Source organism: Mus caroli, chromosome 2, assembly GCF_900094665.2.
Source record: "Mus caroli chromosome 2, CAROLI_EIJ_v1.1, whole genome shotgun sequence".
In the NCBI taxonomy this organism is placed as follows: domain Eukaryota; kingdom Metazoa; phylum Chordata; class Mammalia; order Rodentia; family Muridae; genus Mus; species Mus caroli.
In genome coordinates, this window is record NC_034571.1 from 28111267 (window position 1) to 28138975 (window position 27709).

At 51.3% G+C, this 27709-nt stretch overlaps 2 protein-coding genes across 3 annotated transcripts; one reads left to right on the forward strand and one right to left on the reverse strand.

The window, feature by feature from the left end:
• Positions 1 to 1466: 1466 nt before the first annotated feature.
• Pomt1 (protein O-mannosyltransferase 1) lies at positions 1467 to 19939 on the forward strand. 2 transcript variants are annotated; one of them, XM_021182784.2, is made up of 20 exons: positions 1467 to 1618; positions 2237 to 2388; positions 4894 to 5000; positions 5239 to 5289; positions 6569 to 6715; positions 7859 to 7970; positions 8446 to 8511; positions 8600 to 8693; positions 9227 to 9382; positions 10542 to 10672; positions 11060 to 11155; positions 12547 to 12639; positions 13618 to 13714; positions 15464 to 15556; positions 15781 to 15901; positions 16254 to 16351; positions 16904 to 17017; positions 17866 to 17992; positions 18689 to 18866; positions 19220 to 19939. In XM_021182784.2, the coding sequence occupies exons 1-20, from the start codon at positions 1583 to 1585 to the stop codon at positions 19389 to 19391; spliced, it is 2241 nt and encodes a 746-aa protein (XP_021038443.1). In that variant the 5' UTR covers positions 1467 to 1582; the 3' UTR covers positions 19392 to 19939. The 2 variants fall into 2 exon arrangements, with proteins under 2 accessions (XP_021038443.1, XP_029329840.1); XM_029473980.1 differs by lacking the exon at positions 1467 to 1618 and adding an exon at positions 1671 to 2079 and having other exon boundaries at positions 19220 to 19935.
• Uck1 (uridine-cytidine kinase 1) lies at positions 19936 to 25076 on the reverse strand. The gene is made up of 7 exons (XM_021182793.1): positions 24886 to 25076; positions 24557 to 24716; positions 23509 to 23605; positions 23241 to 23383; positions 23054 to 23148; positions 21561 to 21609; positions 19936 to 21145 (listed from the first exon to the last, which is right to left on the reverse strand). Exons 1-7 carry the CDS (start codon positions 25009 to 25011, stop codon positions 20964 to 20966), a joined length of 852 nt encoding a protein of 283 aa, XP_021038452.1. The 5' UTR covers positions 25012 to 25076; the 3' UTR covers positions 19936 to 20963.
• Positions 25077 to 27709: the final 2633 nt, after the last annotated feature.

Below are 27709 nucleotides of genomic sequence, written 5' to 3' on the forward strand. Positions count from 1 at the left end.
AAGACATTAGTTGGTCTTCATGGACTTTTTTTTTTCTTTACACTGGGTCTCAGGGACCCTCTACCACAACAGGCAGCCTGTGGTTAAGGCACATCTCAAAAATGGGCAGCACCAAGAAGCCTTGTCCTCTCTGTGGGCCAACCCATGAACATCCTATCCTGTACTTCCTGCCTGATTGCTATCTGGGTTTCTATAGGAACAAGTGGAGGACTGCACTGTACTTCTGTGGAAGAAAAAATTAGATCTGGGGTAGGAAAAGGTCAGGGGGATTCATATAGATAGGTTCAGGCTCAGTCATCACTGAGGTCTGGAACCTAAGTGCAAGGCTATCTGGACATTTTTATTTATGAAATGTCATTTGTTAACACTAGTGAAGGGTGGTGTGGATTCAGAAGTCACTGGTGAGCATATGGTTGTAGGCCAGCCAGCATTACAACAAACAAAACAAAGCCAAAGGCAGTGCATGAGAAACCCCAGGCCCCCAGGCATAAGCCTCTTGCTACAGAACAGGCAAGGGTCTGGGTAGTAGCATCCACTAGCTTTTAAAGCCACATACATACCTCAGGTTTCCAGCAAGCAACACAATTTCCTCCTGAAGCTGAGTACCTTTGAGCTGTCCTGAAGCACCAGCATGGCTTACATGATCAGACTAAACTTTTGGGACCCAAAGAGCTCACTCTCCAATCTTCTGGCGCCCTTTCTTTGCAGGAACTTGGGTAGACTATGTTGTGGGGTAGACTATGCTTAAACAATGAACAAACAATTCCGTGCACGCTTGTCTAACGCATTTTATATGTATCTGCATACCACTTGACTGCCTGGTGACAGATTCTCTGGAACTGCGGTTCCAGATGATTCTGAGCTGTCATGTGGGTGCTGGAAATGGAATCAAGGTCCTCTTTAAGAGCATCCAATGCTCCTAACCACTGAGCGATCGCCCAGCCCCATTGCTACAATCTTAAACCGGATGTTACCCAATGCTAAGCTAACTGGTCGGTTCGGGCTTGGCTTGCCACCTGAGCATGATTGTAATACCCACCCACCTAAGAAAGCATGAGGAAGCAGAGGCAGTAGTTCAAAGCCATCCTCCTCTACATAGCGAGCCTGAGACCTTGGGGAGGAGGAGGGACAGACAGCTTGTAGGCATTCCAGTGTGGGAAGAGTTGAGGAAAAAGCGATCCACCACTAACAGCTCCAGGAGGTACAACGCACCCGAGGCTTCAAAGCTATTACTCCTGCCCGTCAGTCAACGCGCTGCGTAACGAAACCGCTAAAGTAGACGCGAGGCCCGAAACGGAGAGCTCCGAGCACGTGAACAGCTTGTGGAAACACACTGTGCTTTATTAAAAAGGGGAAAGGGAACCCTAAGGATAGGACAGTCAGCAGCCCAACTTTGATGGCCGGTGAGCTCGCCGCGCATGCGCACCGCTACCTCGCGCTCCGGCTGCGCACGCGCGCCGCAGAGTCTGTCGGCCGCGCAGACACAACTAGTTGAGCGTCGATCCGTGGGCGCTGCAGAGTAATCGAGCGGCCTCGCCCCCAACGGTCGAGCCTGCCTGGCGGTTCGCAGGCCTGGCTCCACATGGGGAGCCACTCTGCGGGACTCGAAGAAACGCTCGTAGGTTTTGTAGTGCCAGATTTGAGAGCCCTCCTGGGGTCTGGGATCCGGCTTGGGGGCGGCGCGCTACGGTTGGTGGATGTTCCGATCCTGGCCGAGCAAGGCGTTTCCAGGGCGGCCTCTTGTAAAAGCCAGAGTGGGAAGAACTGTAAAGAAAGAACGGGCTCGGGGCACAAGCAACTCTAGGAGGAGAGGAATGCCTCCAGAAGAGGGAAAAGTCCATCCAGGTCACTGGGCTATGACAGTGCCCAGAGCTCCCCAGGGTCTTAGTTTTCAACCACATTAGGAAGGGACAAGAGAGGCCACTTCATTCATTAGCAGCCTTGTTCCTAGCTAGTGCCCAGCAGGTGTTTTTGGAATGACTTGTAGAAATGAGTATCCAGTTCTGAGATTCCTGAATTCACCCCTCAAGTGTTTTTATGTATACCCTGTGCTTGAACACAACTGTAATTCTCCAGCAGGTATGTTCTGGAAGAGTCCTTCTGGTTCTATTAACTCAACCCGCTATGCTGTAAATTCATCGTGACGCCAGGCGGCTTTAGGACCCTGTGGCCTCGTTTGTGCCTTCCCGGGCTGCTGTCCGTTTACTTTAATGGTAGTTCTTTCCCTCTTTTCCAGGGAGTCCTCCCGAGCTGGCTTTTCTGCAAAATGTTAAGATTTTTGAAACGGCCTCTAGTGGTGACTGTTGACATCAATTTGAACTTGGTAGCTCTGACTGGCCTGGGACTACTTACCCGACTATGGCAACTCTCCTACCCTCGGGCTGTGGTGTAAGTAGAGATCGGGGAGGAGAGTCAATGATCCAAGAGGCATTGTAATTAGTAACAGGAATCACCTTGCCATACAGTGCATTCTGGGTTTCTTGGGTCTCTTGGTGATGGATGTTTTAGCAGTGTATTGCTCAGGGTTCTCTAGAGTAACAACTTAAGAAGAACACTCTATGTTTGCATGTGTGTATATGTAAATAAATATAGTATACATATATATCATATATACATATGATTTATTGGAATGACGACTTACTGGCTGCAGTCCAGCTAATCCAACAATCGCTGACTGTGAATGGAAAAGTCCAGGACTCCAGTAGTTTTCTGCTCAGTACACATGGCTGGGTGTCTCAGCTGGTCTTCAGTATATTCTGGCTTCCCAAAGAAGTAGGCTCTAGTGCCAAGGAAGGAATGGACTTGCTAGCAAGGTGAGGGCAAGCAGGCTCAGAGGAAAACTTCCTGCTTCTGTGTCTTTAAATGGATTTTCAGCAGAAGGTGTGGTGCAAATTAAAGGTGTGTCTTCCCACCTCAAAATCTGGATTAAACTAGTGTGCCTTCCTGCCTTAAAGGTCCAGACTAGAAGTAGATCCACCCATCTTCAGCAAAAGATCTCTCATAGATGTACACTCAACTTCTGGATTGTAGATCATTCCAAATGTAGTCAAGGTGACAACCAGAAATAGTCATCGAAAGCAGTGTGGGTGTGGCCCGTTTGTCCCCCAGAACAACCACTGGAATACATACATTTTAGGGCTTACCTTATAGGACTGTAGTAAGAAAGTTTTGGTCTGTCAGTTTCCAGCCTCACTTTTCCTTAGCCAGTTGAATGATGGCAGTTTGATGAATTTGTTTCTAAGGGAACTATGCTGTTGTTATTGAGAGGGTATGTGTATTAGCTAATACAGGCATTCTCTTCTACTTTGTTATAGGGGTCAGATAGATATACATGGGTAGACTGATGACCTCAGCAGCCCCCTTAGAGGAGATTAATTTGAAGAAGAATCTAGACATATTTATGACTAATTCACTATATACATCTGAAAGATGAGGATTATTTAAGAGTGTATGTGTGTCTATCTGTCTGTCTGTCCATCTGTGCATGTGCACTTGTGCCTTCAGACTCAGAAGAGGATGGCAGATCCTTTGGAGCTCAAGATCCAGGTCTTTGAGATCTGCCTGAGTTCTGGGATCTGAACCCAGGTCCTCCGTTTAAAATCAGCACATGCCTTAACCATCTCTCCAGCTCCAAGATGAGGATTCTTTTTTGTGGGGGAGGTTGGGGGTTGTTTGTTTGTTTGGTTTTTGGTTTTTCGAGACAGGGTTTCTCTGCATAGCCCTGGCTGTCCTGGAACTCACTCTGTAGGCCAGGCTGGCCTCAAATTCAGAAATCTGCCTGCCTTTGCCTCCCAAGTGCTAGGATTAAAGGTGTGTCCCACTACTGCCTGGCAAGATGAGGATTCTCGAAAACAAAGAACACATAACCACGGTAGCATTATCACACCTAAGACCTAATGTCTCTCATTATCTGAAGAAGCTTCGGTGTCATTCTTCCTTCCGCATTTGACTCCCTTTCAATTAGATCTTTAGTTCTGCTCCAGTCCACAGCTGTAGAAAGGTGCTGGTGGCCAGTGAGAGTATGAGATGGGATTAGCCTCAAGGCTCCTGGTCAGGAGCTTGGCCTACACATACCTAAGTCAAAAGCTGTGGGGAGGCTGGGGAAGTGGCTCAGTGGGTAAAGCACTTGTTATACAAGTGTGAGGACCAGCGTTCAGACTCTAAGCACTCCCTCACATGCCATGTGGGCAGTGTGTTCCATCTGTAATCCCAGCATGCTGCCAGCTAGGCAGGGACTCTCTGGAGCAAGCTAGCTAGGCAGACTAACCAAATGACAAGCTTCAGACTGATGAGTGTCTCGGTTAATAAAATGGAGAGTGGCCAGGGGCCTGCACATATGTGCACGCACTTTCATACACGAGCATGCCTACACATAACTGCCTGTATATCACATACACATCCATGCAGGGAAGAAAAAACTAGAGAAAGAAATAGGCTCTCCACAAGACATGCATGCTCACTGGGCTTGGTAAATTTCCCACCATGTTCCTATGGGCTAAATGATGCTGTGTGTGTCTTAGTGTTTGGGGACAGAATACAGTTGGAACAAAGGATCTGACCCTGGCTCTTCACTTACCTGAAGTCAGCTGGAAACATGAGGCTTTATTTTCCTGTCTGTGTTTACAATTAAGATTAAGACATGACTCAGTACTGGCAGCTCTTACAGAGGACCTGGGTTCAGTTCCCAGCATCTACTTGAGTCTCACAACTGCCACCAACTCTAGTTCCAGAGGATCTGATCCCCTCTTCTGCCCTCTGTGGACACTACACACATGTGATGTATAGCCATACAGGGAAAATACCCATACACAAAAAAATAAATATTTTTAAAAGCTTAAATAACAGCTCAGTTTTCTAGTTGGCTATAAAGGCGGGTTTTGTGTTTGTTTATAGTTTCGACGAAGTCTATTATGGGCAGTACATTTCCTTCTACATGAAGCGCATCTTCTTTCTGGATGACAGTGGACCACCATTTGGCCACATGCTGCTGGCCTTAGGAGGTGGGTAAGCGCAACGGTCAGGGCCTGGGAGGCCCTGGAATATAAGCTTAGGAGGTGGGTAAGCACAGCAGTCAGGGCCTGGGAGGCCCTGGAGTATAAGCTTAGGAGGTGGGTAAGCGCACCGGTCAGGGCCTGGGAGGCCCTGGAGTATAAGCTTATCAAATAAACTTTTCAAGGGCACAGGTCATAACTTGTTTTCTTACCTTGTTTGGCCCATGTTCCAAATGTTTTGTTTTAGGTTGGTTAGGGGGATTCGATGGTAACTTTCTGTGGAACCGAATTGGAGCAGGTAAGGATTTTAACTCTCCTTATGAATCTACATATGAAAGAATAGAGACGTGATGCCCATCCCCAGACCCAGCACTTAACCTTTTACTACTCTGAGCCAGGATACAGCTGGGTGTTTGTGTACAAGGGACCATCTGGTTAAAGGGGCAGGAGGGATGGCTCAGCAGTTAAGAGCACTGCTGCTCTTCCGGAGGTTCAGGACGTGGTTGCCAGCACCCACATGATGGTGCCCAACCATCCGTAACTCCAGTTCCAAGGTGTTTGCCATCATGGCCAGGCATATACAGTCATATATGCAAATACCCATGTACATAAATAAAGGATAAAAAGAAAGAAAAGGCCAGGCAGTGGTGGCGCACGCCTGTAATCCCAGCACTTGGGAGGCAGAGGCAGGTGGATTTCTGAGTTCAAGGCCAGCCTGGTCTACAGAGTGAGTTCCAGGACAGCCAGGGCTATACAGAGAAACCCTGTCTCGAAAAACCAAAAAAGAAAGAAAGAAAAGGAAAGAAAAGTCTGGCCGGGCGTGGTGGCGCATGTCTTTAATCCCAGCACTCGGGAGGCAGAGGCAGGCGGATTTCTGAGTTCGAGGCCAGCCTGGTCTACAGAGGGAGTTCCAGGACAGCCAGGGCTATACAGAGAAACCCTGTCTCGAAAAACCAAAAAAAAAGAAAGAAAGAAAAGTCTGCTTAAAGTTTTAAGTGCTTTGTGATTGTAATTTTTCCATCCCTGGCTCTTGGTATATGTGTCCTGTGGCATTTGGCAGCCACTGTATATGTATAAACTTTGTGGCCATAATGTTTTTAGAAGCTACTTGGGGTACATATGCCAAATCAACATTAATTTTGGAACCCTCCCTCATCACATCTGTGCCCGGTGAGAGCTGGCACCTCGACTGCAGAGCTGATGTTTACTACCCAGAGAGGCTGAGGCAGGAGGATCACCTGAACTCAGGAGTCTGACACCCTAGACAAGCAGGCTCTCACTATGTAGTCTAGGCTGGCTTGGAACTCAGTATGTAGACCAGGCTGGCCTTGAACTCACGATCATCCTCCCTCTCAAGTGCTAGGATTTAAGGTGTTCATCACCATAGCCAGTGGTGAAACCCAGTCTCTAAAAACTACCCACCAATCAAATTCCCAAGCTCATTTCAAAGACTTTACCCCAAGTTTACACCCTCAGTAGCTCATGTGCCTCCCAGTTTTGTAAGATTGCATTTGCCAGTCTGTGAGCTGCTGTGTCAGTAGGCAAGCTCTCAGCTCTGCTATGTGATTCCTTTCCAGAGTACAGTAGCAATGTGCCTATATGGTCCTTACGCCTGCTGCCAGCGCTTGCTGGGGCCCTGTCAGTGCCCATGGCCTACCAGATAGTGCTAGAGCTCCACTTTTCCCACGGTGCTGCCATGGGAGCCGCCCTGCTGATGCTCATTGGTAAGCCTTGGGTCACTGCCCACCTGCCTGTGAAGAGAACAGGAAAAGAAAACCAAGCACTTTGGGACATTTCAACATGACACTTGGGAGTAGTGCCTGTGGTAGTGTGGGCTGCCCTAGTGTGTATGTTGAGAGTGTGAGCGCTGCCCATTTGTACTGCCTTAGTGTGTGTGCTTCCCTAGTGTGTGTGCTGAGAGTGTGTGTGCTGCCCTAGTGTATGTGTGCTGCCCTAGTGAATACATCTGCTTCATCCAGATTCCAGATGTGCCCCACTTTGGGATGCCCTCTTTGATGGACTGTAATGTCAGACACTTTTTGGAAGTGGAAATGTGGCCATGGTGGTATATTAAAGGTGGGGGTTGCCAGACAGTACTTGAAGGCACATAGACACCATGGCATACACAGTCATACAATTCATATACACAAGTATTTTTATTTAATTAATACCTAAAGAAAATAGCCCCAAACTTGGGGCTGTAACCTGGTGATTGGGTACTTGCCTAGCATTTACGAGGCCCTGGGTGCAGCCCCAGCACAAAAGCAAAAAATATCCCATGGTGGTTCATGCTGGGCCTGTAATCCTAGCACTGGGAAGCCTGAGGCAGAAGAGTCTTATGTGTGCAGTCAGTCTGGGCAACACAGCAAGAATAGGTTCCCATTTTTTTTTTTCAAAACTTCCTTCTGCATCAACATAAAGATTTTCTTCTTGGTGACTGCAGAAGTAGCTCAGAGGTCAAGAGCAATTACTGCGCTTGTAGAGTTTGGTTCCTAGCTTCCGAGTGATAACTTACTAACTTCAGTTCTAGGGAATCCAATGCCCTCTCTTGACTTCCACATGCACTGGGCACATGGTGCACACACATACATACATGCCAGCATAAAATAAGTTGTTGTTCCCTTAACAAGACCATAAAGTAACTATGTGCCATTTACATTGTATTAGGGATTTTTGATAATATATAATGCCTTTAAATGTGCAGCAGGATATGTGGAAGGTTTTATGTATACACAGAAACTGGCATCCGTAGAGGATGCTCTCTGTGCAGTCTCTGGAGACACGGCTGTGTGCCCCTCCTAGGACTGGTTCTGTATTCACAGCAGCTTGGGCTGCTCAGTGCTGACAACTGTTTGTCTCTGTGACAGAGAACGCCCTGATCACTCAGTCCAGGCTCATGCTGTTGGAGTCCATACTGATATTTTTTAACCTGTTGGCCGTGTTGTCCTATCTGAAGTTCTTCAACTCCCAGACACACAGGTATGGAAAGAGAGACACACTTCTTGTTAGGAGGAAAAGAGATTCTAGATTGTTTCCTTCATTTTTGAGTCAGGGTCTGACTGCGGAGCCTTAGCTGGCAGCCATGCCTCATGTCAGCCTCCAGGGTGATGGGTTACAGGGGTACCTGCGCCTGCTCTGGGTGACTGGGAGTGTTTTTTACTTTGAGGAGTTGCTTACAGAGTGCCTTAGGTTACTTAATACTTCAGGTTGACCCTTAGCCCATGGTTTCATAAGTACATCCTTTTTTAACTTTAACTCACAGGAAATTTGTTTTCCTGACAAAAAGGAAAGTTCTTCTGAGACCCAAATGGGGAGGTGTGGTTCTTTTTATTGTGGCTGGTACCCAGTAGGACTGGCCAAGTAGAAACTGCTCAGACAAGCTCCATGGCCCCGACCTGTGGGATGAGTCCGGTGACTGCTTCCTTGTTCTTCTGTTTTCTCCTGTTTTGTTCAGCCCTTTTTCAGTGCACTGGTGGCTGTGGCTACTGCTGACCGGGGTCTCTTGTTCCTGTGCAGTTGGGTGAGTTAGAGCCCCTGACTTGGATAGTATTCTTCCTGTCTGTGGCCTTGTCTGTCTTGTAACCTCATTTTAATTCTGTCTTTTTCAGGATCAAATACATGGGGATTTTCACCTACCTGCTCGTGCTCGGCATTGCAGCTGTCCACACATGGAACCTGATCGGAGACCAGACCTTATCAAATGTAGGTGGTCACACCAGGGCCTCGTGAATCTGCCTCTGCCATATTTGGGGATGGGGGTGTCAAGCTGTCCTAGGGAGTAGTTGGCTTAAAGAAGTGGAGCCTCTGTACCCTCAGGGCTGGTGAGATGGCACAGTGGTTACGAGCACTAACTGCTCTTCCAAAGGTCCTGAGTTCAATTCCCAGCAACCACATGGTGGCTCACAGCCATCTGTAATGGGATCTGATGCCCTCTTCTGACATATCTGAAGAGGCTGACAATGAACTCACATACATAAGATAAATAATAAAATTAAAAATTAAAAAAGAAGAAGAAGGAGGAGAAGGAGAAGAAGGAGAAGGAGAAGAAGAAGAGGATCTTCAAGGCTTCAGGAGCAGGGAGTAGGGAAGCTGGCTCCCCTGTGAGCTTCTAGCAGCATCTACCTGGGAGAGAGGGCTTCAGAGTTTCTCAGGAACTTCCCTAAGCCTCCATGCAGGTTCTGGAAATGGCCACAGCACTCTGCAGATAGAACGACCTATCCTCTCCCCCCTGGCAGATGCGCGTGCTCAGTCACTTGCTCGCCAGAATCGTGGCTCTGCTGGTCGTCCCAGTCTTCCTGTACTTACTCTTCTTCTATGTCCACCTGAGGCTGCTCTACCGCTCTGGGCCCCATGACCAAATCATGTCCAGCGCCTTCCAGGCCAGCTTGGAGGTAAGAAGCACACAGAGCAAAGACAGTCAGGCTCAGCGTCTATGTGAACAATGCGGGATCTGTAGCCCTCAGGAGGGAAAGGTGGGGCAGGGCAGCTAGGGCTCCATTTCGAGACTTTGTTTTCAGTAACCAAATGAGTGGATACCAGGTAGATAAATAGATAAAAATATAGCGTGAGGGAGCAGTGCTGCAAACGTCAAGAACTGAAGCAGCCATGTTGCATGTTCATGTTTGTTTGTTGTAAGGAACAGTTTCTCATTATAGCCCTGGCTGTCCTGAAATCATGCTGTGGATCAGGCTGGCCTTGAACTCAGAGATCTGCCTGCCTCTGCCTCCTCAGTTTGGGATTAAAGACGTGTGCCACCATCAACAGGCCCATGTTGGTGTTTTTAAAGGAATTGTGAAATACTGATTGTGTAGGAGTAAGAGAAGCTGCTCTCATAGCCTGACTTGCAGTTAGACACCTCATGAGACAGACTCAAGCCCGTGTACATGACACTAGCTAGCTATGGGTGTACCCAGGCTGAGCGCCCCTAACGTGGAAGTCTGCAATCAACAAGCTGAGATCTTCAGAACTTTGTGAGTGCTTGCAAGGACACTCAAGACACCTTCAGATTACAGAGTGTTTTGCATTTTGCACCTTCAGATTGTGGGTGGCTCCCCAACTGCCCCAAATTAGAACACTTCTGGTTCCAACATCTCAGCTAAAAGAGTACTGACCCATAAAATGTACCAGGTGTGGTGGTGAGGGGTGTAGCCTTGAGCAGGCCTGCTCATGCTGGCTCTACTGATGGTCACATCTGCATGTCACTGTACCCTGGTCTCATCTCCTCATCTCTTAAACACAGTCACTTGCCTTGATCACAGCGTTGATAGTCATAAGGAGTGTGTGGTGGGAAAGTCACCGGAATGCCAGGGAACACACACCTACTTATAATTGTAGTTCAGTAGGACCCAAGTTGATGGGTTACAACTAATTATCTGATCATGTCTGCCACCACCCCATCTGTCAGTTTAGGATTGTTGGCCTTGGTCCAATAAGACAGCCCCATAGAAAGGGCAGCTGCTGCTGAGCCTGACTCCTCCTCCTGTCTGTGGAGCCATCGGGTGGGATGCTTGGCCTCCTGAGCTTATCTAAGACCTTTTCTATGTGTCTTAGGGAGGGCTTGCCCGCATCACCCAAGGCCAACCCCTGGAGGTGGCCTTTGGTTCCCAGGTCACTCTGAAGAGCGTCTCTGGCAAACCCTTGCCCTGCTGGCTTCATTCGCACAAGAACACCTATCCCATGATGTAAGGAAAGTGACAATTTTAATTTGTAATCACAAATGTTTTACATTCTCCCAGTTTGCTAAGAGCTGTCATTTTCTGTGATCAAGTTTAGAGAGACAAAGGCAGCAGGGCCCAGGCCCAGGCCTAGGCTCAGGCCCAGGCTCAGGCTCAGGCCCAGGCCCAGGCCCAGGCCCAGGCCCAGGCCTTTTGTAGTATCTAGTATGAAACACTAGGAGGACTGAGGCATGCCAACCACACCTCCTCCAGTGCCTCGGAGCAACTCTGCCTGTTTGTTCCATGTTCTCTGGCCCCTGTATTGTTGAATAAAACTTCCTACTGGGTGTTCTCTGCAGAGACCACTAGAGAGCCACCCGCTTCAGGTGTCTTCTTTGTTGACATCTCACACAGATATGAGAATGGCCGTGGCAGCTCCCACCAGCAACAGGTGACCTGTTATCCCTTCAAAGACATCAATAATTGGTGGATCGTCAAGGATCCTGGGCGGTGAGTGTGGTTTCCTCAGAGCTCATTGGTCCATCCATCGTGACTGACAGACCGTTCTGCTGAGTCCTAGTGCTTCCTGGCTAGAGACCCCTTTTTCCCAGAGCTTGAGTATCTGCTGCCAGCTGTTAATGTGAGGCCAGGGCCGGGTCGCCGTCCTCGGTGACCTGACTTAGCTTCTCTTAGGAACTGTGACAGGAATTGTGTCTGCTCCCCTCAAGAGGACCTAGTGTGGGGGCCTCTCTGTGCTCGTTCTGTGTGCAGCCTGGCTGATAGTCTGCCTATCAATAAGATTCTTCTTTTTTTTTTTTTTTAAGATTTATTTATTTTTATGTATGTGAGTACACTGTTGCTGTCTTCAGACATACCAGGAGAGGGCATCAGATCCCTTTACAGATGGTCGTGAGCCACCATGTGGTTGCTGGGATTTAAACTCAGGACCTTTGGAAGAGCAGTCAGTGCTCTTAACCTCTGAGCCATTTCTCTAGCCCTGAGATTCATTTTTTACCAGCATTCACCCTCCATCCCTCACTCTGATGCCAGCCCAGGCAGCCTCTAGGAGGCCTTATACTGGGCACTCTCCTTCCCTGCCTTCCCCGGTGTCCTGGCCCTATGGACTCTAGTTCCTGCCCTTGAGACTGCTACCATAACCTCCAGGAGCACCTCACTACATCAGGCCCTTGGCCATCTCAAGAATATGAAGGCTGGGCCCTTTTAGGAGGCCTCCTAGGCCAGTCTACACAAACGTGTACCCGCCTCTCCTGTCTCTTTTCCCCAGGCTGGCCTGTGTCCAACCTCATATGGTTGCTGACTTGGTTTCCACATCTACATATCTGTTTTTCTGACTCACAACAGTGAGTGAGGCCACCCTGACCTTGACCCTGTCTGTCCTGTCCAGCTGTTTCCCCAGCACTGGGGACTTGATAAGTTCTAAGGGTTAGGGTGGCTTGTCTACTTGTTTGGTTTTGTGTTTTGTCTTTCTTTTTCCTGTTTTGTTTTTGAGATAGCATCTCTCCTTGTAGCCAAGCCTTGCCTCAAACTCTCAGTCCTCTCAAGAGCCTGAGCCTCCTAACCACTGGGACTGTGGGTGTATACCCCCCACCCAGATAGGTGCTTAATTTTTATTTATTTATTTTTTGAGGTATGAAAAAGAGTATGCTGTCAACATGAAAATATGAGGTGGGCGAAGCAGTTAGTGTGTTCTTCATAGACAGTGTGACAGTGGCAGATGGCATCACACTTGGCAGTTAGGCGAGTGACCTTAGGTTGAGAAGCTTTAAAGGAAACACAAGTGCCTTGATTCCCAAGTGTCTGCTGGGAGACTTCAGTCTCAGCATCCCATAATGCTTATCAAAAGGGGGCTGCGTGTCAGCCTGACAGCACTGTCTTCCTAGACACCAGCTGGTGGTAAACAACCCTCCCCGGCCTGTGAGACATGGAGACATTGTACAGCTCGTTCACGGCATGACCACCCGCCTCCTTAACACGTGAGTGCCCCGATGCCGGTTCTGTCAGGGTCTCCTTCACTCTGTCTACATCCCACTCAGCCTGTTTCCATCATCCTGACTTCTGCCTCCACCTCACTCCCGTGAGAATACACAGTGGGCTTCATGGCTTTTCTGCCCACAGCCCTCTCTCTAGTGACCCTCTCAGCTCTCCTGAGGCTCCTAGTGACCCTGACTAGTGTCACCCCATCACTTGGCCTCCCTGGTAGCCCTGAAGTAAGTATCACAGCACCTCAGGGCTGCCCCACTCTCTTTACTGCTGGGGTACCTAAGGTCACCTTACCAGAAACCTGCCTGCACTGTCCTCCTATAGATCTTATTCTGACACTCGCTCTGTCTGGCAGCCCATCATCCACTGCTCACTGCTGGGCCTCTTCAGGTGCCTGGTGCATCCTGAAATGAAGTGAGTCCTGCCTGAGTAGCCTGGAGGTGACAGGCTGCTTGTGAACACTGAGGCTGACCCACACAGAGTAGCCTGCTGTCTCAGCGTGAGACCACTGTGCCCATCTCACCCAGGGACAACAGTACTATACTCCTTTTCCGAGTTCTGCCAGACCAGTGATACACTGGGGCCAGTTCTTAGACTCAGACTTCCAGTTCCTGGAACAGACATTCTATTCTCACATTTGTTCACCTGTCCAAAGAGTGACACCCATCTAATTGTTTGACATCAATTCTGGACACACACAATGAAGACCCTCCCTCACAGATACACCAACAAGGCGGTTGGATCTGGGCAGTCCCGCAGTTGAGTCTTGGTTCTCAGATGACTTTAGGCTGTGTCATGTTGACCATTAAAGCCTGCCTTGGGTGGCCTGCATCCCAGATACGTAGCCTCTGTCGGAGCTGCATTTGTGGCCAGCTTTTCTAGCCTTGGCAGGCAGAGCAGGCTTGGTTTCCAAAGGCACTGTTTTTCCCTTAGTGACACTCTTAAGGAATAGCTCTGCTCTGCTCTTGCAGGCACGATGTCGCAGCCCCACTGAGCCCCCATTCTCAAGAAGTCTCCTGCTACATTGACTATAACATCTCCATGCCTGCCCAGAACCTCTGGAAACTGGTGAGTTCCGTGCTGGCCTGGATGCAGCAGGGTCTCATGGCGGTCAGTGAGAGCACCTGCTTCCTACCTCAGAGTACCCAGAATGCCTCCTCAGATGAAGGGTTCAAATGGAAGCTTGGATAAGAAACTTTGATTTAGCAAGTCTGAGATGTCCCCATGAGGAGCAGCCACCTCATCAGGCCGAGAGTTCTCTGGGCCCTCAGGCATGGATTGGGAAAGTTCCACATGCTGTGTCTTCCCTGCGAGGGCCTTTCGGGTCAGGGCTGTTCCAGCTGGAGCTGCCTCCTGGACTGTTCACATTTCACCCTCTGGCCTAGTTTCTTTCTGGTGCTGTGTCAAATGCAACTTAGAGAGGAAAGGGTTAAGCTACAGTCCACCCCTCTGCGAGTCAGGGCAGGAACTTACTGAAATTGTGGAGGAGCACTGTCACTGGCTCACTCCCACATTCAGGCTTTTATGCCCAGGATCTGCCCAGGGAATGGAACCACCCACAGTGGGCTGGGGTTTCCCACAGCAAGTAACAGCCAAGGTCACTCCCTCACAAATATGCCAGTAGGACAGTCTAATGTGGACAGCCCCCCCTCAGTTGAGACTCCCTCCTCAAAAGACTCTGGGCTTTGTCACATTGATAATTAAAGCTAAGTAAGACACCCTCCCACCACAGACATGGCAGCCTCTGCCACTCCTGTGTCCCAGGGGAAGCCTCCCAGCCAGTTCTTACCCATAGTCAACAGGAGCACAAGCAGTTTCCTGGTGAGGGCCTTGGCCATCAGAAGGCGATTTCACTGCGACAGTGCCCTTCTGGTGACAGTCATCTGCTCTCCTGGCTCCTGCTAGTAGTGTTCCTTCCCTGTCCTGGCCCAAAGTGTTATTCTTGCCTGAAGTACTTCCTCGTCCTGGCCCAATGTCAAATTCCTACCAAGCGGCCCCAAAAGCTCTCCACGGCCTTCCTAGGTAGCACCATGCCAGTTTGCTGCCTTCACCAGCACAGGTCTTGTCTGGGGGGCTGCTTTCATCGGCACACCTGACCCACCGTTACCTGTTTTCCCCTTGGATGTGTGGCACACGTCCATGGCCATTTCCATCCTGCTGCCTAATCCCTCCCGAGTAGGCCTGACTGATGAAAGGCAGGTGTCCCTTCTCGTGGGAAGCTGTCTCAGGAGGAATGGCACCGAGTCTCACTGACCTCCCTGCCAGCTTGCTGCCAGTGGCTCCATTGTACCCCTGCCCCCTTCCTGGCAGCCCTTTGAGTACCACTTACCCCCGATGGAGCCTCCAGAAAGGGGAGCAGGCCTCAGGAGCCGCTGCCTGGCCCAGGATGGCTTTTCTAGGAACCATCCCTGTTTTGGCTAGAGTTCTGTGTCCTCTTGTCTGAATAGGTGTCTTTTGAGTTCCCGTGGCTAGCTCAAGTGCTGTGTTGTGAGGGCGTATGGGGTCGTGGAGGGTCTGTAGTGCCAAGGACTGGCTAGCGACCTGTGCTTCCTTTGCTGGAGAGATTAGCCCAGACCAAACTGATTTCATAGCTGTGTGACTGCTCTTCACTTATCTTAGGCAAAAGGCCAAGAAGCCATGGGTGTCTGGTCTTTCAGTTGCTATTTAACACATACGATCTACAAAGGGATGCACAACTGACTAGTCATATTTAGGTTTATATGGTCTGTGGTGCTGGGGATGCAACCCAGGGCCTCACCAATGCTAGGCAAGTGCTCCACTGCCAGCCCCCCAAGCTGACAGGTTCTGGTTCTGCAGGACATTGTGAACAGAGAGTCCAAGCGGGACACCTGGAAGACTATCTTGTCAGAAGTGCGCTTTGTACATGTGAACACATCCGCCATCTTGAAGGTAAAGGGTAGCTCAGGTATGCCTGTCAGGCCTAGCCTCACCCAGACTATTCCTGGAGCTGTTGAGGCCTGTGCTCACATAGCTGCCAAGTGATGAACGTCTCCCTGTTTTATAGTACACGCAGGGGGAGAAGAATCTTAGGAAGACCTGGGGCAGGGACCTGCTGACACACCAGTGGGGTCAGCCCACTCTGTCATGCTCATTGCCTTTCTTGGTTTTACTAGCTGAGCGGGGCTCACCTCCCTGACTGGGGGTTCCGGCAGTTGGAGGTAGTTGGGGAGAAGTCGTCACCGGGCTACCACGAGAGCATGGTATGGAATGTGGAAGAACACCGGTATGGCAAAAGTGAGTCATCAAAGCTCTGGGCCACAGGCATTTGCTTGTCTCTGTGGATCTGGTGCCACTCAAGGAAACGTCAAAGCAACGCTGGGTTTGGAGGGACCTAGGTTCCTCCATTCTGTTTGGCTGAGTCCCTTGCACTGATCCACGAGTAATAAGGCGTTTGTGCTCCGGGCCTGCGGAGGAGGCTCCTGCATCCCAGAGTGTACTAATAGTGTCTTGGCCGAGGAGTGTGGGGTGTGGGAACCTATGGGGTGATGCGGTTTGGTGAGGTGTCCCCCTGGATATGGGAAGGCTGGTGGCAGCTTCTGTCCTCCCCTCTTCAGCCTCTCTGTGTCTTGTCCTTGTCTACTGTCAGGCCATGAGCAGAAGGAGAGGGAGCTGGAGCTCCACTCGCCCACTCAGCTCGATATCAGCAGGAACCTCAGCTTCATGGCCAGATTCTCGGAGTTACAGGTGATGAGTGCCTGAAGGGACGCCCGCCCGCCTGCCCTTGCTCTGTGGGAGCTGATTTCTGCCCTTGACGGCGCAGCGTGCTGTTGCTGGGCTCTGAAGTTCAAAGGACTTGAACCTGGAACTTGAGAGTCTGCAGCAGAATGAGTGTCTCTCCCAACTTCAGGCCCCATGGACCTGCACGTAGTAGGTCAGGGCCAAGGAGTTATTGTACCCATGTGACATTGCAATAAAGTCAGGGTGTCTTCAGGCCTCCCGTCAGGTCAGAATGGGTCACATTCATCTCACAGAGCCCTAGGTAAGTCAGTCAGACACTCAAGTCTGTGGCAAGATTCCTGTCGCAGTCTGCAGGGCAGATGCTGGAATGTGTGCAGTCAGGACCCCTACCAACAGCCCAGGTCAGCTTGCAGGGGCCCCACCGGCAGCATTGCTGATTGAACTTAGGCTGGGTGGTTGGCATACAAGGGATAGCGGTTTAGTGATACACCATGACATTATGGCAGCTAGAGGCAATGATCATCTTCTGCAACCTGTGTGTGCTTTCTCCTGTGGCAGTGGAAGATGCTGACGCTGAAGAATGAGGACTTGGAACACCAGTACAGCTCCACCCCGCTGGAGTGGCTCACGCTGGACACCAACATCGCCTATTGGCTACATCCCAGGACCAGTGTAAGTAAGCATGTGTGGGTCCGTCGGGCTCCTGTAGGTGGCCAGGATTTCTCCATAGCAGAGGCTCAGAAGGTGCTTTTGTTTGGACACTGGGGCAGTTGAAGGCCAAAGAGCAAGGCCTCCCTCTCCTGCTGCCTGCAGAGGGAAGCCCACTTCTGCCCACTCCTGTCAGAGCATTTTATGTTTCCCCTGTACCACCCAGCCACTAAGCTGGCGGGGTCTGCTTCTGCTTCCTCGAGCCACTGCAGACTGGGATGGAGCAGCGTGGGGTTGCCTGGAAGCAGTGCTGGCAGGGGCTCACTAAGTAAACCCTAACCTCCCCAGCCTGCACAGCCAGTGGAGCTGAGCCAGTCCCAGGGCTGCCCCGCAGCTGTGTGTGTAAACATGGATTCTCTTTCTGGTCTTTTCTATGACCTTCCTATGAATAGCTTTGTTGTTAAAAGAGGAATTCCCAGCCAGGCAGACACACTCTTGCAATCTCGGCTCGGCAGGTAGACAGGGATGGTACGTTTGAGGCCAGGCTGGGCTGCTTAGGACACAATTTCAAATGAACTGGGACTGTGGGCAGATCTGGGCGGCAGTGTGAGCACGGCATGCACAGAGCCCAGTGCCCCAAGTCTCCATTACTCCTGATTTCAGTTTTGACAAACAAGACGGAGGAAGTTAGTTCTTGTCTAGAAGAGAGGCCCTGGGAACAGGTTCATCCAGATTTGTTCCCCGGCTACGGAGGTCCAGATGCTCTTGTGTGGCTTTGGACTCTGCCAAAGTGCATTTGTTCTCTCCTATGGCCACTGCCCTCTGCCTGGAGTGAGGGGGCAGTCGCCAGCCCTGACTGCCTGTGATTTCAGGCTCAGATCCACTTGCTTGGGAACATCGTGATCTGGACTTCAGCCAGCCTTGCCACAGTGGTCTACACCCTATTCTTCTTCTGGTACCTGCTCCGCCGGCGAAGGAGCATCTGTGACCTCCCTGAGGGTTAGTGTACCCTCCCTGGATAGGAGCACATTGTACATAGGTGACAGGCACCTTTCCTAGAACCCAAGGCCCTGGGCCCCTGTTTTTACAGGTAGGGGCCCTGAACTGTGGCAGTTAAGCTCCACATGACAATGGAAACTTTAGCAAAGAGGGACAGAGCCCTGGTTCCAGGGCGCCGACATGCGCTACAAGCATTGGGATGAACGAGGCAGCCAGCAAGAGGTGTAAGGGCAGTGACTGAGCAGCTGATAGAAACTCACTTGGAAAGAAAACCACAGCAGCAGCCACAGCAGCCACAGCAGCCGCCCCACCCCTAAAGGCTGCGGGAAGCAGGGAAGCAGTATGGCTCCTTCCCGGTAATCTCTGTTCATCTCAGAAACACTGAGAAACACTCTCCCTTCTTTCTGGGCTGAATACAATGTATCTTTGTGGCTGCCAGAGATCTGCCAGCAGAATTCTCAGATGAAAACAACCTGGCCTTTACAGTGTCGTTAGTTAAGGCTGGCTGTGACTTTGAAGTGCTGGGTCGGACCTCACCCCAATCCTGGAGACTTGCAGAAAGGGTTGTCAAGGCTCAGGAGGAATCACCAGTGTCATCAATCAGCCCACTTAGTCTTTGGGGGTTGGGTGAGGTGCTGAGGACAGTATGTGACTTAGGAAAGTGGTGGTGCTGCTCTGAGATCTACCCTCCCATAGATGCCTGGTCCCACTGGGTGCTGGCTGGAGCCCTGTGTACTGGCGGCTGGGCACTCAACTACCTGCCCTTCTTCCTGATGGAGAGGGTGCTCTTCCTCTACCACTACTTGCCGGCACTCACCTTCCAGATCCTGCTGCTCCCGATTGTCCTGCAGCATGCCAGCGACCATCTGTGCAGGTGTGGGGCTGTGAAACCGGGAAGAGCTTAGCATTCATTCCAGGACAGCAGCAGGGCCGCCCAGACCTGGTGGGATGTTGCAGATAGAAAGCTTTTGGTTAGAGCAGAGGACCCTGATGTGGAGTCGGAGTGGGACACACCTCTGGCATTGTGGGTAGTCATGGCAAAGCCAGAAGCAGTGATGAGGGCTGTGCACAATGTGTGTAAGCAGGTAAGGGTCGGGGGCACACAGGTAAGTCCACAGGTGTCAGTGGGTGTCAGCAGGTAGATCAGATTCCTGGGGGACGGCCAGGCAGGGATGCTGAGGGGAGATGAGCCAGGTCTCTGACCTCACTGTACCCTGCTACCCACAGGTCCCAGCTGCAGAGGAATGTCTTCAGTGCCCTGGTTGTAGCATGGTATTCCTCCGCATGCCATGTGTCCAACATGCTACGCCCACTAACCTATGGGGACACGCCACTCTCACCAGGCGAGCTCCGGGCCCTTCGCTGGAAAGACAGCTGGGATATTCTGATCCGAAAGTAATAGAGAACAAGAACACAGAAGACAAGCACGCAGGTCAAAGCCTCAAAGATGTGTTTGTCTCCCACCAACAGGAGCCTCAGCAGGCAGGACTGCCAGGTTCCAGGAGGAACTCCAGGGACTAATTCCAATTTCACCTCAAGAGCCCTGTCCACTGGTTCCTCGTTTGAAACAATTGATTTCTCTTCACACAGTGAAGAATGTGCCCAGCCACAGCGTCACCCATGAGGCCCAACTCTGACCCAGCCAGAGTTTGAACTGCCAGTGTAGGAACCACCAAGGCAGGAGGGGCACCCAGCCAGGGAAGGAGTCGGGCGCAGACTCAGGACGAGCTGCGGGCCTACTATGGGGCCTTAGCCCTGTCCTTTATGGGGCCCACAGTGCCACACCTCATTGGGCGCAGGCACAGCCACCCTCTGTAAAGCCTGAAAGCTGCCAGCCATCCACACAGACTCAGTCCTGGGAGACTGCAGCCACCTAACTGCCACCGCCAAGGTGTCGTCCATACACTTCCTTACCTTTAATGTAAATAAAACAGGACAAATTGTTAATGTTTTATGTTATTTATTGATTCTCCCTCCAAAGAGAGGTTTCAGTTCAACAAAACCAGCCCAGCACTAGCAGAAGGCAGCCCTGAGCTCATCACAGCTCAGCTGCTGTTGTGAGATCCACAGTTGTATTGAACATAAAACGAGACGTCCCGTGCCATGGCTTGTGGCAACAGCAAAGGACACTTCCAAAAACAGCCATCCCATGGGAGGGACGACAAACTTGACAACACAGAAGGGAGCGTTTGTGAAGCCAGGAGCTTGAGCTGGGTGTGCAGGAGACTGGCTGGCTTTAGGCAGCCACGGTCACCTGCCTCTGCACTGCAGTGCTCCCTGGCTGGAGAGAGCCTGCCTGGCATGCTAGCCATGAACTGTACCCAAGTGACTTGTACACAGGCAGCCCCCTGGTTCAAGGCTTCCTGCAGAATTGGGAGACACTGTTTTAGCCACAAGAGAACTGATGGCCCACTCCCATCTACCCAAGATGCAGGCCCCCAGATAGAGTCATGTGGGTAGTCCTTAGGGTCCCTGCCTCAGGCTCCTTAAACTGGATCGTAGCCCAGTGGTAGGTTGTAAAACTAGGTTCAGAGCTCACAAACAGCCTGCCACAAAACAAACAAGGGATCTAACATCTCTGCAAACTTTACTTCTGCAACATGGACACAAGCCACACCATACGGGGAAGCACTTCCCTTGGGCTCACTGTCAACACCAGACCAGCCAGTGCCCGGGCTGTTTCCTCTTGCCCCATGATTTGTGTCCTGCATCCCCCAGGGAAGCTGGTACCATGGGCTTACTATGCTGTTTGGGACAGTGACCCAGAGACCTGTGGCCTCCTCCAATGAGAGGAACGGGAGGACCCCAGAATGCTCTGTCAGCATGAGTCTGCCCTCCGTGCAAGGAAGGCTTTGGTCCTGATGCCACCCTAGGTCCCACTGAGAGGGATCCCTGACTGTGCTTTTAGGAGCCAGTGGTTGTCCCCAGGCCCTTAATCCTGGGTCTGTGAGGAACCTACATATGCTGGTCCTCAATGGGGTCTGCTGCTAGACTCCAGGTGTGAGCGCTTGCCAGTGGCCAACACCCCAGGGTGATCTCCTGGCTCGGGGAAGGTCCTCTTGTGGTTGCGCCCGTTGGGCCCGCCTCGGTGCCGCTTGCACAGGTCCCCGTTGAGGATGTCCTGGATGTGTTGCACGATCAGGTTGATGGCCACTGTAATCAAGGGGAAGGCTCAGAGGCTCACTCCCACCCCGCTGCAGCGCTGCAGCCTCCCCTCTCTCCCCTACCCTGCAAAACACTCATGGTGTAGGAAAGCCACTGGGCCTTCCAGCCTCACAGCAGTCCTGATCAGCCAGCCTTATGTCTCACCAGGCAGAAGGCGCCCAACCCGACAGGTGCAGTCCAACGTCCTGGCTTGGTCTGCTGTGAGGGCACGTGGGACTGAGCACATCTGAAGAGCCTGACATGCCCTGCCCAGCAGCTCTATGTATTTGGAAAGTACACATGAACCCATGTCCCAGATAAACAGCGACAGGCCCCATGCACACACTTGGGCGGCCTCCTTAGCAAAGGCAGGAGATGAGAGTCTCTGCTTCATGGTTTGGGTGTGGGGCTGGGGTTTTCTTACCCATATTATCAACCCCTCGAGGGATGATCACATCAGCGTACTTCTTAGTCTGAAAGATAGAGAAGGCTCTCTTGAGACTGATTCCTCGGGGTCACTTTAAGGTACTCAGGAACAGGGGCTGAAAGCCTGGATGTTGGTGGCACTGGCAGGTTGGGACAGCCTCAGACAGGTGAGGGATGGGGTCTGAACAGTGAAGGAGAAGATTAACCCTGACTGAACCTGCGAGTCAGTGCTGCACTGTGCTTGCTTGATTACAGTTTAATTGCTATCCAGGGTAGGTGACACCACCCACAGTTCCTGGCCTCTGAAATTGGGACTAAAGTTGCAAATGTCCTGTAGGAGTGAGCCTGACAGGGCAAGAGCTGTGCCATGCATGGGCCTGCATGGAGATATGCATGGCACTTGGCACCTGCATGCTCTCAGGATTTAGTTGTTTAGGCCAGTGACACTGCAGCACACACAACTGAGACAAGCAGAGAGAAAGGCTGCTGAGGGAACCTGGTTGAACCAGACAAAGCCCAGAGAAGGTGAGGACATACTGTGGACCCAGGGGGGGTCCTGATGCTGTCAACCTGTGGGTTTGGGTCAAGGAGGCCTGTCCCCTGTGACAGACAAGTTGCTAAAGGTAGTAGAGACTCTTTCCATGAAAGGTGAGAAGAGCAAACCCCGAGCTGGTAGCCACTGTGGCAGGATCATCAGGTGGGGTGAAGAGGGACTGAAACCCACTTCCCTTCCCACCAGCCTGGGAAATGCTTTGGTGGGGCTTGCAGGATGGGAAGAGCTGAGTCAGGAAACTGGGGATGTCAGTGGTACCACAGGGATCAGGGACGGAGGAGGCAGCTGTCCCTGCTCGGGTCACGCTGAGGTGCAAGGCTGGGGTTTTGCTGCCTTTCATCACCTACTCAGCAAAAGGCCTACAAGTAAGAGACTGCAACAGCCTGTACTTCACACATTGTACTTTGCAGAAACTTCAGAGAGCATAAGTATTAAAGAAAAAAATAGTTTAGCACACTTTAGGGGCGTGGGGGCAATTCAAGATGGGTTTCTCTATTTAACAGCCCTGGCTGTCCTGGAACTCACACTGTAGACCAGGCTGACCTAGAACTCAGAGATCCGTCTGCCTCTGCCTACTGAGTGCTGGGGTTAGACGTGTGTGCCACCACGGCCTGGCAATGGTGTGCACTTTAGTCCCAGCACCCGGAAGGCAGCTCTTTCAGTGGCAGCACAGGGATTTGTGTCCCATTTTTCTAGTTCACAGGGGAGTGAGCAAGACACACAGGCCAGGCTTGGAAGAGAACAGCTCATACAGGCACACCGGGGTCTAGCCTGAGACACATAGGCCAACAGTGCAGACAGCTCCCAGGCGGACAGAGCTGACAGTCCATGCAGTCACACCAGGGTCTAGTCTGAGACACACTGGCAAACAGTGCAGACAGCTCCCAGGTGGACAGAGCTGACACCCATTTTTGGTTTTGAATGCATAAAGGCAATACCGGCAGGCAGAACTCCTCGAAGGCTGGTTTCACAAAGGCAGTGTACTGAGTCAAGATCTGCTCCAGGTCCCTTCCTCGTTGCACATCCCGGAGAACTGTAGCAACAGGAACAAGGCACCATCATATGTCGTCCTCCTTGGGACTCCTGGAAAACCCCAACCCCAGCCAGGGACCCAGAGGCCCTTACCTCTTCGAGACAGCCTAACATCAGAGTCTGTATCCACAAAGAGGCGCAGGTGGAACATGTCTCGGATCTCTTGGGTGTAGAATACCAAGATGCCCTCGAACAGAACCACATCAGCTGGGTAGACCACAGTGGTCTCTGGTAACCTGCCAGGGAGAGGCTAGGCTAGGCCCTGCTTGATGGCCCGCCCACATTAGTAACAAGGGGCCTGACTAGAGACAGTCTGCAATGGGACTGGGTGTGACAGCCCTCCCAGGAACCACCTGCTTACCTTGAGTGGGTCACAAAATCATAGGTAGGGACCTCTACAGTTTTGCCTTCAACAATGTTTTTCAGGGTCTTGTGCATCAGATCATTATCAAAAGCATCTACAAAAACAGGAGAAGGCCAGACTGCCCATTTGCTCTGGTGCAGCAGACAGAGGAGGACCACCTCTGCCCAAGGGCAGCACAGCTGGGAGCCAGGGGTGCTGAGAACCCCACAGCACACCCCAGGATGAAGGATAAGGTTGTCCCATCAGAAACTGGAACAAAGACTTTCTGATTGGCTGACACTGGGGGAAAGAGATCATTTGAGCCTCTGCTCCTCTGTATCTGGCAAAACAAAGTTAAGAGTCCTATTCTCTGACCTTCAGGAGTCCCTAGGAAAGCTTAAACCTTCAGGAACACAGGCCCCTACCAGACCAGGAAGCTCCAAGGCCTGAGCACCAGATTAACCTCTGTTTCTACAACTGGCCTCCCTGAAGACTGACTGCCCCGAGACAGCTTGGGGAATCCAAAGGTCAGGCAGGCGGTAGGGTGTACAAAGGGCTCCTCAGCAACAAGGTGCCGGGCAGAGACTTCAATACATCAAGAAATAATCCTCAACATCTCCTGGCCCCTTCTTCCTAAGTGGCTCAAGCAAAAATCTTGAGTCACTCCAGGCTCACGGAATTCAGAAAACCCTACCTTCATGTGGGCCCACTACCAAGGGAAATAAGGGTAATGTTTCATGGAGCCCCATTGCTGCTGCACTCAATCCCCGCCCCCCTTGGCAGTTGGTGTCCAGCAGTTCTCTCTGGACAGCCTCAGTCTGGCACTTTGCATCCTATGTACACATCCCTGGACCGCCTCCGTGGCAGTCTGCATCCAGCAAACATCTCTGTGTGCCCTTGGTCTGGCAGCAAGCATCCCACAAACATCTCCTACAGCCCTGGTCCAGCAGTCTGAATCCATACACATCTCTGCATCTGTCTGGCAGTCTGCAATCTCTGTAGAGCCCACATCTCGCAGCAGTTTATCCTCTACCCCCAGCTCTCCAGGCAGACATTCTCCATGTACCTGGGTGGTCAAAATTGTACTGTCCCTTCAAAGCCTTGGCCTTTTGCTCGGCCGTCAGAACCTTGTAGAAGCAGTCCTGGCTCAGGATGACCAACTTGCGCTGCCGGCGGTCCACTTCGTTCTGTCCCAGCAGCTCCATGATCTTCTCACACACTGTTGACTGGGGACAGAAAGTGCCAAAAGTGAGCTTGTGCAGTGAGTGACCCGCCAGCCCCTGGGGACGACCCCCTTAGCTGCTAGCAACAGGTGCCGCGGTTGGGCCAGAGGCAATGGCGCCCCAACCCGCGGCCTGGCAGTCCCTCCGCGAGGCCCAGGCGCAGGGCGCTCACCTTGCCACTAGCGGTGCCGCCGCTCACGCCGATGAGGAACGGCCGCGGCTGGGGACGATCCGCCTCGGGCGCGGCGCTCTCCGAGCCGCCGCCTCCCGCCGAAGCCATATCCGGAGCGGCGGACATACATCCACCGACTCTGCCCGCTCCCGCCGGGACGTAGTGACGGATGCTGTGCGCATCGCTTCCGGGGCCATGGGCGCATGCGCGCAGGAGGCGCGGCACACAAGGCCATGTCCCTGAAGAGCCTCAGTGACTCCAGAATGACCCCGTTACCTGGAGGCGGGGCCTGGATGGGGCTCCACCTCCCGACGAGGCGCACACTCAAGTGCTGGACTAGACCAAGGTCTCCAGCCCACTGACCTGTGAACACCCCTATTTCCCTAGCACAGCCGAGATCCTGTCACCCACAGGGTTAGGACCGTCCCTGCCTTATGCTTATCCCCATCAGTGCCTCCTGCCACAAATGTGGTGAGAACATGTCATCCTGAGACACTTAGGAAGACCTCCGTCTCCCTGGCGCATTATTTAAGTATCCTATGAATCTGTTAAAATCTCTTGATTTTTAGACAGAATCTTACTACATAGCCCTTGCTGTCTGGTATTCTGAAGCCCAGGCTGGCCCCAAACATTCTCCTGCCTCAGCCTTCTGAGGGTGGGAGTAACAAGCATGTATCACCATGTCTGGCTTTTTAAAAAAATGAAATATTTATAATAATTTTATTTATATGTGCTTGTGTGTGTGTGTGTTATGGGTCTGTGCATATGACTGAAGTGCCTGGGGAGTGTCAGATCCCCATAGGGCTGTAGTTACAGGCAGTTGTGAGCTGCCCGTTTTAAATACTGGGAACTGAACTCTGGTCCTATGCATGAGCAGTACACTTTTTTTTTTTTTCCACTTTATATGTATGGCTGTTTTACGTGCAGGTGTTTTTGCACCACATGCTTGGAGTTCCCACAGGGACCAGAAGAGGGAGTCGGTCCCCTCTGGTAGTGAACTTTCTAACAGTTAAAAGCTACCAGTGGGTACTGGGAATTGAAACTAGGCTTCTGGAAGAGCAGTCACTCCAACTCCAACATCCTGGCTTTTAAATTCTGTTGTTGTTGTTGTTGTTGTTGTAGTTGTTGTTGTTGTTGTTGTTGTTGTTGTTTTGCTTTCTTTGGGACAAATGTCTCATTATGTAGCCCAAGCTGGCCTAGAACTTGCAAAGGAGATCCGGATGGCTCTGAACTCACAGTGAGAGACCTCCTGCTTCTGCCTCCTGAGTACTAGGAATAAAGGCGTGCACCGTCATACCTGGTCTTCAATTCTTCCTGTGAGCATTGATTGCTCCTGATGTTCATTTGCTACGAATACTTAGGGGGTTGAGAGATGGGGTGGAGCACTTACCTGGACGCTGCTGGACTCTCCAGTCTTGCTGCCTGCCTCGAGCAGAGGTGCTGCCAGTCCACCAGCCCAACTGCTTTCATGTCAGCACAGACTTGAAGCACTTGGCTGAGGCCTTAAGACAACCATGGAGTGGCCAGAGCTCCTGAAAGACCCAGCCTCATCCAGGCCTGTTTTAATTTGTACCAGACTTTTCTATCATAAGCCTCTAGATGGCCTGGGCCAGAGTGGGAGCTGGCCTAGCGCCCAGACACTGATCAGCCAAAGGAAGCCTGGCAGGAAAGACTGGGAGAAAAGGATTGCCCATCTCGAAGGAACAGACTCAGACAGGCTTGTGAGAGTCAGGAGATGAACATGAGACTCACGACTGTAAGGAACAGCCATGCCACCCAGATGCCACCCAGCTGTCCCTCGAGCCTCTCTAGGCATGGATGTTAGAACTCAGCTTTCCCTCGGGATTCAGTCCAGTTTCTCAGCCCGTTAGATGGTGGGCCATCCAGAGCTGGCCTTCTTTTTGTCTTGGTTAAACCTTACCAGAAACACCTTCATAGAGACATTGTCTTTGGGTTTTACTGCTGTGAAGAAACACCATGGCAACTCTTATTTTATTTTATTTTATTTTATTTTATTGGTTTTTTGAGACAGGGTTTCTCTGTATAGCCCTGGCTGTCCTGGAACTCACTTTGTAGACCAGGCTGGCCTACAAAGAGACTTTCTGGGCTAAGACAGCTGCTTGTCCCTATCAAACACTATGTGCTCATCATCATCCCAGACCCCACTCAGTTTGGTCATGCGACTGTGCAGACAATGGTCTGAGCGAGACACAAGTAAGGTCTGCTGTTCCAAGCCGTGACCTTGTTAGCTTGTGCACATTTCCCTTCCCTATAGTGACTCTGCTGCCCAAAGTTCCCCAAAACAACTTTCAGACGCATTCATCAGGGTTGGGGTGGTTATGGGGTCCAAGACTGAGTGTGCATATCTCTGATGAGCCTGGAGATTGCCGCCTGCCTTTGCCTGCCAGTGTTGTTCTGGTGTGAGTGAGTGCATGTCTGACTGTGTACAGAGGCAGAGCGCAATGCAGGGTCCTCTCATTGCCTATTCCTCCGAGGCAGAGTTTCTCTCTTAGTCTGAAGCTGAGGTTCAAGTTTTCTTAGCTGGGCTAAGAAGCAAGACCCAGCTATTCTCCTGTCTCCACACACTTCCATAGCTGGTGTTATAGATCCCTGAGGGACAATAGACTTGTTTTAAAGGGTTTGGGATCTTAAACATGAAACCAAGTCTTCTTTCATCCCAGTGATTTTTTTTTTGAGGTGGGATGTGGTGGTTTGAATAAGAGTGGCCCACACAGGCTCATGTATGTGAATATTGACACAGGCTCATGTATGTGAATATTGACACAGGCTCATGTATGTGAATATTGACACAGGCTCATGTATG